This window comes from Galleria mellonella, unplaced genomic scaffold (assembly GCF_026898425.1).
Source record: "Galleria mellonella isolate WM207_F2 unplaced genomic scaffold, CSIRO_AGI_GalMel_v1 utg778, whole genome shotgun sequence".
NCBI lineage: Eukaryota > Metazoa > Arthropoda > Insecta > Lepidoptera > Pyralidae > Galleria > Galleria mellonella.
The window spans coordinates 1,759,062-1,771,942 of record NW_026442150.1 but is presented as its reverse complement, the minus strand read 5'-3'; the positions used below and the strand labels follow the sequence as shown (position 1 = coordinate 1,771,942).

The 12,881-nt window shown below is 38.9% G+C and overlaps 1 protein-coding gene across 1 annotated transcript; it reads left to right on the top strand.

Annotated features, from left to right (window-relative positions):
* LOC113513568 (PR domain zinc finger protein 5-like) lies at positions 1-12,771 on the top strand. Its single transcript, XM_052901257.1, has 5 exons — positions 1-1,350; positions 2,143-2,290; positions 4,416-4,547; positions 5,385-5,594; positions 6,623-12,771. Exons 1-5 carry the CDS (start codon positions 1,195-1,197, stop codon positions 7,738-7,740), a joined length of 1,764 nt encoding a protein of 587 aa, XP_052757217.1. The 5' UTR covers positions 1-1,194; the 3' UTR covers positions 7,741-12,771.
* Positions 12,772-12,881: the final 110 nt, after the last annotated feature.

Here is a 12,881-nt window from a genome sequence, read left to right as displayed (position 1 = left end):
TAAAATTTCAACTTTGGCTAGTATTTACACAGCAGAAGCAAAAGCTATATTTTTAGCATTAGAATACATAGAAAAACAGGTACTATATTCGAAATGGATTATAATTACAGATAGTATGAGTGTTCTTATGGCATTAAAAAATAACACAATCATTTCATCATCAAACTACTTAATTCAAGAAATTCGTAATAAATATTATCATCTCTGTACTATATATGGAAAAGATATTATCTTCATCTGGACCCCTTCACATATTGGAGTGTTTGGGAATGAACAAGTAGACACTTTGGCTAAAATTATTAATTCAAGTGCTGCTCGTGTTCAAGATTTACCCCTTTGTTACTCAGATTGTAGTATTGGAATACATAAAATCGTTACAACTAAATGGGAGGAGCATTGGACTCAAATATTACAGACTAAAGGCAAATGGTACCGCAAAATTAATTGGCGTATTGGAAAACCGTGGTTCTGCAAAGGAAAGGACACAAACAGAAAATTTTACACCAATATTTGTAGATTACGAATCGGCCACGGACATTTCAACGAACACCTGCACCGAATGGGCATGATCGCTTCCCCATCATGCACATGGTGTAACTCAAATACAGCCCAATCTCTACATCACCTTTTTTTTGATTGCTCTGAATTTGTCATTCAAAGACACATTATGTTTGACGAACTTAGGATTATCTTCAAAAAACCCGAAAATATCCCGCACTCAATCCCGCTTCTCTTAAGATTTCCTTCTTGTTTCAAAGCTATTTTCACTTATATTACTACAACATTCAAGGAGCTATAAGAATACTTTTATTGAATTGCAAGACAATGATTTTTTATAATTATTTATTTTTAATTTGATAAATCCACTGGTTTAAGAAAACTCAAGAAAAGATATTTATGAAAATGTACTTACCGGATTTGACAAATGAAATATTGAAGATTATGACAATAATTGAAGCGACATTAGAAAAATAAAATTCCAGACAAATTATCTCTTTGAAGACTAGGCAGCATGGTCTCCGACCTTAGCCTGTTCCAAACGGAACAAACGTACTAAAAAACAAAAAAAAAAAAAAGCTTTCGATCGCCATTTTTTGTTTGGGTCGATGCTAAGCAGTAATTCGTAAATAATATGAAAATAATTAGAAAATATTACTTAAAATATAAAAGTTGAGTGTTTGTGTAATTTAGAAAATGAGTGTTACGAAAAATAACGGACCTATAATAGATCCAGCTATATGTAGGTGCTGTAGAACAATAAAAAAATGTAGAATACTTACTGCAGAATATACATGGATGGATAAAAAAGAAGTTTATGCTGACATGGTGATGGATTGTTTCGGTATTCTGGTAAGTATTTAAACCTTCTAACATGTAGCAATAACTTGCATGCTTTAATAACTTTGTAATACTTCAATTCAACTAACAAATGTAAGTTTTCATAACATTGTTTTAGTCATCTTTTTTTTTATATGAAAACTATAAAAAAAAATTATTATGTGTTATAATAGTCAGTGGCTACCCTTAAATTTTATTTGTGTATTTTTTATCTTCCAATTATTTCTAACTAACCAGTATCATCCCAGTCTTTCATTTAATAGTGGGTGTATTTTTTTTTTATTTATGATGTTATTTATTATTTTACACAATGTACATATAATGTATAACAGTCAGGGAATGTTAAATTTATCAAAGCACACATTCAATCACCTGACATAAAACCAGACTGGCTATTTGTACTTAGAAATTTTTTACATTTTAAAAGTGTCCATTAAGGCCGCACACGCGATGGAAGCTTAAAAATAGAGTAACTTCTCTCGTTTTCCCGACATTTCCCTTCACTGCTCTGTTCCTATTGATTGTAGCATGATGAAAAGTATACTATAACCTGCCCAGGAGTATGAAGAATAATTGTACCAAGTTTCGTTAAAATCTGCCAAGTAGTTTTTGCTTTTATAACGAACATACAGACAGACAAAAATTTTACTGATTGCATTTTTAGCATCAGTATCGATCACTAATCACTCCCTGATAGTTATTTTTGGAAATATATTTCATGTACAAAATTAACCTCTCTACAGATTTATTATAAGTATAGATATAGATAAATTATATATAAATATATAAGTATTTCACTTCCAGTTGTCCCACGTGGACGACAATGAGAAGGACAGCGGCGTGTGTGCGACATGCGTGGTCAGGCTGCGGGACGCGTGCGCCTTCAGGCACCAGGTGCTGCAATGCGAGGAGCTCTTCTTGCACGCCAAGCTCGAGGACAAGGAGACCGACGGTACGGCTTGTAAATTTATCACTGACTACCAACCTGTCCCAGCTTCGCAGGTGTCACCCGACTTTGCAAAGGGGGAAGGATTGTTAGTAATGCGGGCTACCAGTCCCATTGCTAGCAATACACCCTGTCAGGTCGACATCCACCTAATCCCCTGGAAGCTAGATTTATTCATCTCAATGGGCTAACTGACCTGTTTTTATCGTCACCTATCATCCCTCACTGGTTCCCCGTCAGCATATACAGTTACCGCAGGTGGAGTTACCATTCCATTATCATATACATACAAACATACAAAAATAAAAAAAAAATCCTTAATAATTTTTTTGTATTGGGTGAAGATGGAATGATAACCCTGCCTGCGTCATTGGTATACTCTAGCGGAGCATCGGTGAAGGGTGACAGGTGAGGATGAAGGCGGATCACTTGACCTATAGTTACTAATTGAACGAGAATCAACCACTATGGTGTCCAGGGGGTACCCCATGGAAATCGACCTGCAGGTCTACTCTTGAATCCAATATTAATATGAATCCAATTTATTTATTTTTTATGTGAAAATGGTATGGTAGCCCCGCCTGCGCTAACGGTATACACTGGCGGAGCACCAGTGAAGGGTGATAGATGAGAATGAAAATAGGCCAGTTAGCCCATCATGATGAATTCATCAGGAATTAACCATGATAGTTTCCAGGGGGAACCGCGAGGAGATCAACCTGGTTGGGTATATTGCTAGCAATGGGATTCTTAGTCTCCATTACTAACAATCCCTTTCCCCCCTAAATGAGAGATGTTAGATATCATCATATCAGCCTTTAACTGTCCACTGCTGAACATAGGCCTGCAGCTATTGGGGACAGGCAGTTAGCCCTTCGTGATGAATACACATAGAATTTAGTACAGTGGTTTCCAGAAGAGACCATGGGGTATATCGCTAGCAATGGGATTCTCAGTCTCCATTACTAACAATCCCTTTCCTCCCATGAATCCAATGTATTGCCAATGACAATTCTATACTGCACTCGTGTAACAACAGTTAGGAATTAGCTTATAACTGGGATCGGTTTACAATAGTTCGCATCGGCAAGTTGCACTAATATGCATCTATCAGAACAGTATGGAGCCATTATGTCGCTAGTGTCGCAATTCGCGAGTGCGAAGTCTCAATGTCAATATCGATCTATTGGGATTTATTTCGAGATTAACCCCACTGATAGGGTGTATTTATTTATTTTACACTTTATTGCACCAAGTAAAGCAATCATCTATTGAATCTAAAAAACTATACCAATGTCAAATACCTCAAGAGTTTGTTATGCCATATTATTGTTTATTTGTTAATGAGCATGCTGTGTTTCCTTTAAAATGTTTGTACACTAAGTATAAACAGACAGTAATTTTAATATTAAATCCTATCAGTGTAACAATTGCTGGGTGAACAAATAAAGATAAAAAAATAAAAGTAAAAAGAGAAATAACAAATACAGTAAATATTAATGAGAAGTGATACAAAAGGCGGTCGTATCGCTAAGCAATCTCTTCCAGACAACCTTTGAATAGAGGACATTGAGAAAAAGACAAAGGGCAGGTGGCGCACTATTATATAAATATTATCATATACACACATATATAGATACATACATTTTTTTTATACAACTTAGAATGGCAAACATGCTGACGGCCCACCTGATGGTAAGTGGTAACCGTCGCCTATAGACATGAGCAGTACCGTGGACATAACAGACTATACTGTTTCGCCCATGATACCCCCCATGCGTTGCCATTCCTGAGGACTCGGGTGTTATTCCTCTGTACCCTGTAAATTCACGCCATATCGCACCCTTCAAACCGAAACACAGCCGTGCAAACACAATTGCTTCACGGTAGAAACACGAATGGTACAGAGGTACCCAAGCAATCGACTTTTGTACAAAGTCTCCCTCTGGTGAATACATATATAATATATACACAATCAAATATATACATAACATATACATACTAAACATGTATTGCTAGCAATGGGGCTGTTAAATCCCATTATTAACAATTCCTTCCTCCCCCTCCCCCACCCCCTTTTTAAAATATTAATGTAGATTAGTAAAATTAAGATGTTGATGATGAATTCCAGAAATAAAGAAAACCGTCGACATAGAGTTGAAAGCGGAACCCAAGGACGACGTGAGCGACCACAACTCGATCGGAGCCGACCACGACGACGGATTGTCACTGGACTACTCTGCTGACGACCAGCCGCTGGATGGTAAGCTTTTTTCTTTTTTTTTTATACCACTGAGGTGGCAAGCAAGCATACTGTTTTTGTGTTACTATGGCACACGCATGAAGGAAGGGTAAGAAAGGAGATTGTTAGTTTATATATTTTGTTTTTGTATTTTTTTTTTGTGCTTTTTTATTTTTATTCTTTTGTCTCTTTTGCTGTGTATTATGTGTATGTTTTTTTTTTATTGTAATTTGTGTGCTGTAAGTAATGTAAATAAATTATCTATCTATCTATCTATCTATCATACGGCCCACCTGATGAATTCGTAGAATGAACGGAAAACCGGGAGTGACCGTTCACCATCAGACGGTCTGTATTCTTGTTTACCACCTTTGTGGTATAAAAAAACTATATATGCTTACAATGTTTCTTGCAAATAAATAATCAATCATTTATTGTGGGGGAGACCAGAGGGATACTTTGTACAAAAGTCGATTGCTTGGGCACCTCTGTCCCATTCGTGTTTCTACCGTGAAGTAGTTGTGTTCGCATGGCTGTGTGTCGGTTTGAAGGGTGGGATATGGCGTGAATTTACAGAGTACAGAGGAATAACACCTGAGTCCTCAGGAATGGCAACGTTTGCATGGGGGTATTATGGGCGAAACAGTATACTCTGTTATGTACATGGTACTGCTAATATCTATAGGCAACGGTTATCACTTTCCATCGGGTGGGCCGTCAGCTAGTTTGCCATTCTAAGTTGCATAAAAAAATTTTGATTATGGCAATATACTCTCTCAATTTGGGATGAATGACACAAGAGAAGAAAGAAATACATCTAAATAACAAATAATTTGGTCATCTCCTATCTCTTTACAGACGTAAAACTACCGAAAAAAGAGGAAAATGAGAAACTCGACTCCTTACCTTTGCAAGATCTGATTACAAAGTTGGACGCTGCCGTGGACAGCGACAGTTACTCCTCATCCGACTCCGACAAGCCGATCAAGAGGAAAAAAAGCAAGAAAAAGAAGACAGCAAACGGTACACAGAAGAAGAAGAAATCATTAAAAACGAAGCAGAAAGCAGGTTTGTCGTTTAAAATTCATACATCGATTATAGTGTTATTTGTTTAGAATCATTTTGTTTAATTCCGCTACCATTACTATGTGTGTGACTGCCAACACTCGAAGATTGACCACCAGTATTACTACCACACACTCCATACAATTATGATAATGGGATGGCAACCCCGCCTGCGTTAACGATATACGCTGGCGGGGCACCAGTCAGGGATGATAGGAGATGACCGATCAGTTAGTCCATCGGGATGAATACACTTGAAACTCACCATCATGGTTACCAGGTGGACCACGGGGAGGTCGACCTGACAGGGTACATTATGCAATAGCTAGCAATGGGATTGGTAGTCCGTATAACTAACAATCCCTTTCCCCCACCACAACAAACGGGCAAACATAGTGTAGTGTGTAGGACGACCTTTCCACTAAATGGAGTGATGACTTCAAATGTATAGCAAAAAGTCATTGGATGCAGGTGGCTCAGGATCGTTCCTTATGGCAGTCTATGGGGGAGACCTATGTCCAGCAGTGGACAGATCATGACTGTATTTATGAGCATGTGACTAGTATATTACCACCAGAGGGAGACTTTGTACAAAAGTCGATTGCTTGGGTACCTCTGTCCATTCGTGTTTCTACCATGAAGCAGTTGTGTTTGCATGGCTGTGTTTCGGTTTGAAGGGTGGAATATGGCGTGAATTTACTAGGTACAGAGGAATAACACCTGAGTTTTCAGGAATGGCAACGCAGGGGGGTATCATGGGCGAAACAGTATACTCTGTTATGTCCATGCTACTGCTCATGTCTATAGGCGACGGTTACCACTTTCCATCAGGTGGGCCGTCAGCTTGTTTGCCATTCTAAGTTGTATAAAAAAAATTTAAAGTATATTAAGGTCTGCAAGGCGCACGTGATACCCTTAGTGTTGGAGGCGTCCATAGGCTACAGTGACCGTTTACCATCAGATGGCCTGCAAGCTTGTTGGCCACCTTCAGTATATAAAAAGAAAATAAAGAAGTAAGGATTTTTTTCCAGGTACATCATCCAAAAAAGCATCGAAAAGTCCAAAAAAACCACCGGTTGAGAAAAAGAACAATTACGACAGAGATCTGGACTGTATGTCGGAGGAGAATCTACTAACAATAATACAGTATTCATACGTCTGTCCGTTTAAGAACAGAAGGAATAATTACTACTGCTTCTACTGCAAGGATTACTACCCGAAACCTGAGGATTTGCGTGAGCACACAGTCAGCCACGACACCAAACCGTTCCAACTGTTGATGGGTTACAAGAAGATGCCGAAAATAGACATCACCAGGATAGACTGCCGGCTGTGCCCGGCCAAGATCGATGACCTGAACGTGTTCAAACAGCACATAGATCAAGTGCACGGCAAGAAGATATACTTCGAGGCACCGGACAAGATGCTACTCTACCGTCTGACGTGGAACGACCTCGTGTGTGTGATGTGTAGTGATATATTCGAGGACTTTAACACACTGAACACACACATGGTGGAGCACTTCAGTAATTACACATGTGATATTTGTGGCGTTTGTTTCCTGGAGAAGCCCCGGCTGGACGCTCACCTGAAGAGGCACAAAGACGACGAGAGGCACACCTGCGAGGTCTGTGGGAAGGTGTTCAAGTCGAATCACTATAAAGACATGCACGTGGACGTAGTGCACAAGAAGAAAGCGATCATCCGGTGTCCGAGGTGCGACGAGTGCTTCATGTCATACGCTTTGAAGAACAAGCATCTGACTGAAGCCCACGGACAGAAGAGGACGTACCCGTGTAATTTGTGTGACAAAGTGTACAACAGGCAGAAAACGTTGACTGAACACCAACGCAGGAATCACCAGAAGGTACTGAAGCACCAGTGCGAATATTGTGACCAACGGTTCTACTTGCCTTCGAGGTTGAAGGAGCATATGGCGACACACACCGGCGAGAGGAACTTCCGATGTGAATACTGTGATAAGAGTTATCCAAGACTGAAATCGCTCCAGTACCATATAAGGACTCATACGAACGACCGTAGATACAGATGCCACATATGCGGGCAGGCGTTCATTCAAAATGCAAGCTTAAAGTCACATATTAAGAGTCATCATCCCGAGTGCGATATAGAGGGATGTTACTTTTAGTAATTGTAACCTATTTGTTTTTTTTTTTATGGGTGATAATGGTATGGTACACCCGCCTGCGCTAACGGGATACGCTGGCGGAGCACCAGTGAAGGGTGATAGATGAGGATGAAAACAGGCCAGTTAGCCCATCATGATGAAGTCATCAGGAATTAACCATGATAGTTTCCAGGGGGAACCGCGAGGAGGTTGACCTGGTTGGGTATATTGCTAGCAATGGGATTCTCAGCCTCCATTACTAACAATCCCTTTCCCCCCAATTGTAACCTATTAAAACCCATATCACAGTACATGTAATAGTATTAAAGTACAGTATAGGCACTCCCCGCCGCCCGCTGCGATCCGACCTCACCCCCTCTTAAACACGCGTCAGTGCCCAAACGTTATTTTCTCGCGCTAATCGTAACTACACACACATAGTCACATATACAGACGTTACTTGTTTCTGTAGTTGTGATAAGCACGGATCAAGGCGTTTTTGTATATGTACAGTGCTCTGTAAAATCCGTTTACAACAGAAAAATAATCGATAATTCGATTGCGGCCACAAAGAATCGAATAATCGATTAAAGCTATTATTAACGACTTATAATTCGCTCTGGCTTCATACGAGTCGATAGAAAGATAATATAGCATACTTTACTTCCTGACTGTGGTTTCCCATATATAAAAAAAATATGTCAACATTAAGTTTATCCATTATAAACAAGCAATAAAATTTTTCGTCTTTCTAATTTTAATGTAGTCGACTATGTCGTATAATCGATTATACTAATCGATTATTACATTATCTGTGGTCTCAATCGAATAATCTATTATTAGGCAAAACTATAGTGTATAAGTAACTTAAATGAAATGTATTTGTCAGAAACATTGTAGATAAAATGTTGCATTTGTCAAGTTGACAAGATATCCATTTTGTTTCGCCACATCAAATGGCGTGTAAATATTAAGCATTGAATTTACATTGGTTATTTTACATATATATTTAATTTCCAATTACTACATTCTGGTTGTTAATGAAGTAATAACTAACTTTTGTTTAAAATTACCACATGATTGCTATTTCTATGAAATTAATAACGAATCGAAACGATGAATCGATTATCGAACTAATCGATTATTATTTGCATTACTGTTGGACATGAGCAGTCGGTCTTATCGTTTTACAGTCGGGCCAATAATTCTTAGTTTAAATTTTCAACAAGTTCATTGTAACAGTTTGCTCTCTCCGTATATGCTTAGATTTACGTTCGAAAGCGTATCAAGATTCATATTCCAATTTTTGGCGTATTTATGGTTATTTTTCAGGAGGGGGGAAGATTAAATGGATGGTAATGGAATGATAACCCCGTGCTAACAGTATTCGCTGACGGGGCACCAGTGAGGGATGATAGGTTCGGATGTAGACAGGTCATTTGGTCTGTTCCTATTATGAGTCGGATAACATTGGGGTCTGTTCTGAGGCGTAATTACTCTAATGCTATCTCGAAAAATTTCAATATGTCACAGCGTAATCCTTATTGGAAGGACCAGTTATGGGCTAATTTTCAAATAAATTTAAATAGAAATTATGAAAATCTTAGTTTATTGATGGTCCACAAAACAGTAGCTCGGCGAAACATTTCAATTACAATGGGCTTAAAGAAATGGCGTCTCTGAATCAACCTTATTGACGATTTGGCGTTCTAAATAAATAAAATACAGTTTTATATATATATATAAAACTGTATTTTATATATATATATATATATATATATATATATATATATATATATAATGTAAGGTCTAGATAATCCTGATTAGTGTATAAATGATGAAAAGTATTAATTTATTTAATTTTGATTGCAATATTTATCTATTGATCGATTTTGATTAATTAGGTTAAGTAACGTTTCCATCTTTTGGATGGGTGATCATGTTTGTGCTTCCGGAAGACGTTAAACCTTTACTGTTTTTTTGAGTAACTTCGGAAAGGAGGAAATTCTCAGTTTTTATCCACATTTTGTGCGTTAAGTGATGCCTTCACCAATTTTTGTGTCGATTTTAATTATTCTTTTTGTAATCAACGATGTTACTATTGTGCGTATTGTAAAGCATAATGTGGCTTTAGAATATATCGTAGAATTTTGTCCAATCGTTTTAAGGATATTTTTATATTTGTAACGCCATCTAGTAAGTGCTATTATACTACAATATTACTTTTGTTACCGCTAGATGGCGTTGATAAATCGATCACATACAACACCAAAATGCAAGGTAAATCAAAATATTTGCGGTGAATACTTATATTATGACCCTCCTTAGTTCTTCCTTTAGAGTAGAAACTCGATGCTAAAAAGCAGATAATGAAAAAGAATATAATCAAAGCATTTCAGGCTAAAATTAATGGCAGTTTCCTGGGGCAGACTACTACATAAATAGATTCATAAAGTGTAGCAAAAGTTTGATGACCCTGGTTTTATTTTTTATTTATTTTTTTAATTTTTATTTATTTATTAAATACAAGAAATTTACAACAGTGAGTACATTGGAGCCCGCACCAGGCGAACCTGCATCGCGGGAGTCCATATGAGATTACCAAGACACGGTGATTTACAAATATAAATTAAATTAGTGAGCCAGTTTTACGAAAACAACAAGTTAGAATGAAGTGCTTCGTGAATACAATAATGCGCATAAAACAGAAAATTATATCAGTACCTTCAATATTATATAAATACATACAATTAAATATATAAAAGACTTACACGACTATATACGAATATCAATCAATGTTATGTAACATCAATTCTGTGGCATCGTACTCGAGATTTTGTAAATATCGTTTTTTAGGTTCTTCGAAGAGCGCACAGGTGGAGACCTCGATGCGAACTGCTTTGCCCCGGCTTCTCTGGAGGTATTTTTTTTGATTGGTGAAAATGGTATATAAAAAAAAATCTCAGCATGGATGACGTCACTACGAGCGAGGATTGCCGTACCATTGTACAGCATTCCAGTCGGTGAGACCTCGTTTCACCTGTACACGTGATAATTGTACACGCCGAAGTCCAGTCGCGTCGCGTGGCCTCTCACGCGTCCGTCACGAGCCTCTCCGCGCAGCGGACGCATTTGATCGGCCTGTGACAATTTGTAGAGGCGTGGCCGTAAGCCTGATAGTGGTGGCATTGTACCATCTTGTTCGTGGCCTTGCCCCTATGGTGACTTTCGGTATCCTCAGCAGTACCTTGGTGCTGAAGAGCTGGGCGGGGTCTTCTTTGGACAGATGGAGAGGTTGGGCGTAATAAAGACAGCTAGGTCGCTCCAGGCACGCCGGTATGGCGCGCAATAGGGACACCTCGAAGCCTACTGCCTTTAAGCCGGCTGTCACAGCATTTGTCTGAATAATTAAGGGGAGGTCCCATATAGCCACCTTTGTAGGCAGCTCCTCTGACAGGCTGTAAAAGTACCAGCTCAAAATCGACTCATTATCACCTAATCAGAGTTAAGTACCGTTGTACGGTACGGAATTGCGATTCACTTTTCGCGATAAATTCGATTTCCGTACCATACGATCGGGCATTGGAGTGTTGTCCGAGCAGTTGCTCCAATTAGCATAAAAGATTCTGCCAGTTGGGCAAACATTCGGCCGCTATATGCGACCACTATAAGGACTTGCCCTGGTCTGGTGCCGGTGGTTGAGCCCCTCTAAGGTCTGGCACGGCGTCGGTGGACGTAGATATCGACGCCGCACAGTGGGAACTCGCCTAAGAAAGCCATCTCATAAATACTTAAATTTCGTTTGGTATAATTTTATAGTATCAAAACAATAGAAGTCATATACGAGGTTTGTCCGGAAAGTACGTATAAAAGTTTTTTAAAAATTTTATTTTACAATTATTCAGGTAAATCAATTTTATCCCCTTCAAAGTACTCCCCCTGTGACATAATGCACTTGTGCCAACGCCGTTTCCACTGTGAGAAGGCTCCTTGAAAGTCCTCTGGTTGTAGGTTTCTCAGCTGCCCCGTCGTAGCTTTTTTTATCTCATTTATGTCCCCCAAATGCCGCCCCCGAAGTACCAATTTGGTTTTTGGGAACAAGAAGAAGTCACACGGGGCCAAATCCGGCGAATAGGGGGGTGTTCGGTCACCGTAATGGAATTTTTACTCAAAAACTCACGGACAACAAGAGAGGTGTGGGCAGGGGCATTGTCGTGGTGAAGAATCCAACGCCCCTCTCGCGCCAATTCTGGACGAACTCGTGCCACACGAGCTTTGAGGCGTCTGAGCACATCGACGTAGAATTTTCCATCAACTGTCTGGCCTGGAGGGACGAATTCTTGATGGACAATCCCCCGAACATCGAAAAAAACAATCAACATTGTCTCGGCCCTCTCAGAATCTTTTTAGCCACTTGTGGACGGTTGGTTCCTTCACAGCATCATCCCCATAAACTGTTCTGAGATCGGCAAAAATTTCACGGCCATTCTTGCCGAGTTTCGAGAGAAACTTGATTACGACGCGCTGCTCTTCAACGGAAGCGGGCTCCATGCCGACGGGGTTTCGTTAAGAGGTAACTTCACAGATGGCGTGACAAGCCAGTTCGCACCGCACGGCGGTCAGACCAGAACTGAAGCATTGTTAGGGACATAAGGAAGGGGTCCTGCGCTTACCTGGCCTCCCCACTCCTCTTTCTCGCATTCCAGAACACTTTTATACGAACTTTCCGGACAGACCTCGTAGTGTGATACCATTTTAGAATGCTTAGAATGTGTACTTTACTATCAAATAAAAATATATTTAGTTTAGTACAATATTACTTAACCAAAGGTCCATATATCGTTATATGTACTATTTTCTTTTCTCAAACTTTCAGTTGAGGATTTGACATTTGCCTGAAATATATTGTAATTTGATGGCAAAACATTTTCACTGCGTAATATATTTAAATCTAGTATAATATCACGGTGAGATTAATTTTTGTCTGTTTTTCTTTATTTGAGATTCTCTGTCTGTACACTGTATATATATATATATATATATATATATATATATATATATATATATATATATATATATATATATATATATATATATATATTATATTCGTGAGGACGCGGGTGTTATTCCTCTGTACCCAGTAAATTTAAGAGACATATGCG

What these genes read in the sequence shown, in the direction of transcription:
- LOC113513568 (XM_052901257.1), top strand. Translation starts at nt 1,195, where the DNA reads ATGAGTGTTACGAAAAATAACGGACCTATAATAGATCCAGCTATATGT. An exon ending in CGAGGACAAGGAGACCGACG is followed by an intron (nt 2,291 to 4,415) that starts GTACGGCTTGTA and finishes GATGAATTCCAG; the next exon opens with AAATAAAGAAAACCGTCGAC. An exon ending in TGACGACCAGCCGCTGGATG is followed by an intron (nt 4,548 to 5,384) that starts GTAAGCTTTTTT and finishes ATCTCTTTACAG; the next exon opens with ACGTAAAACTACCGAAAAAA.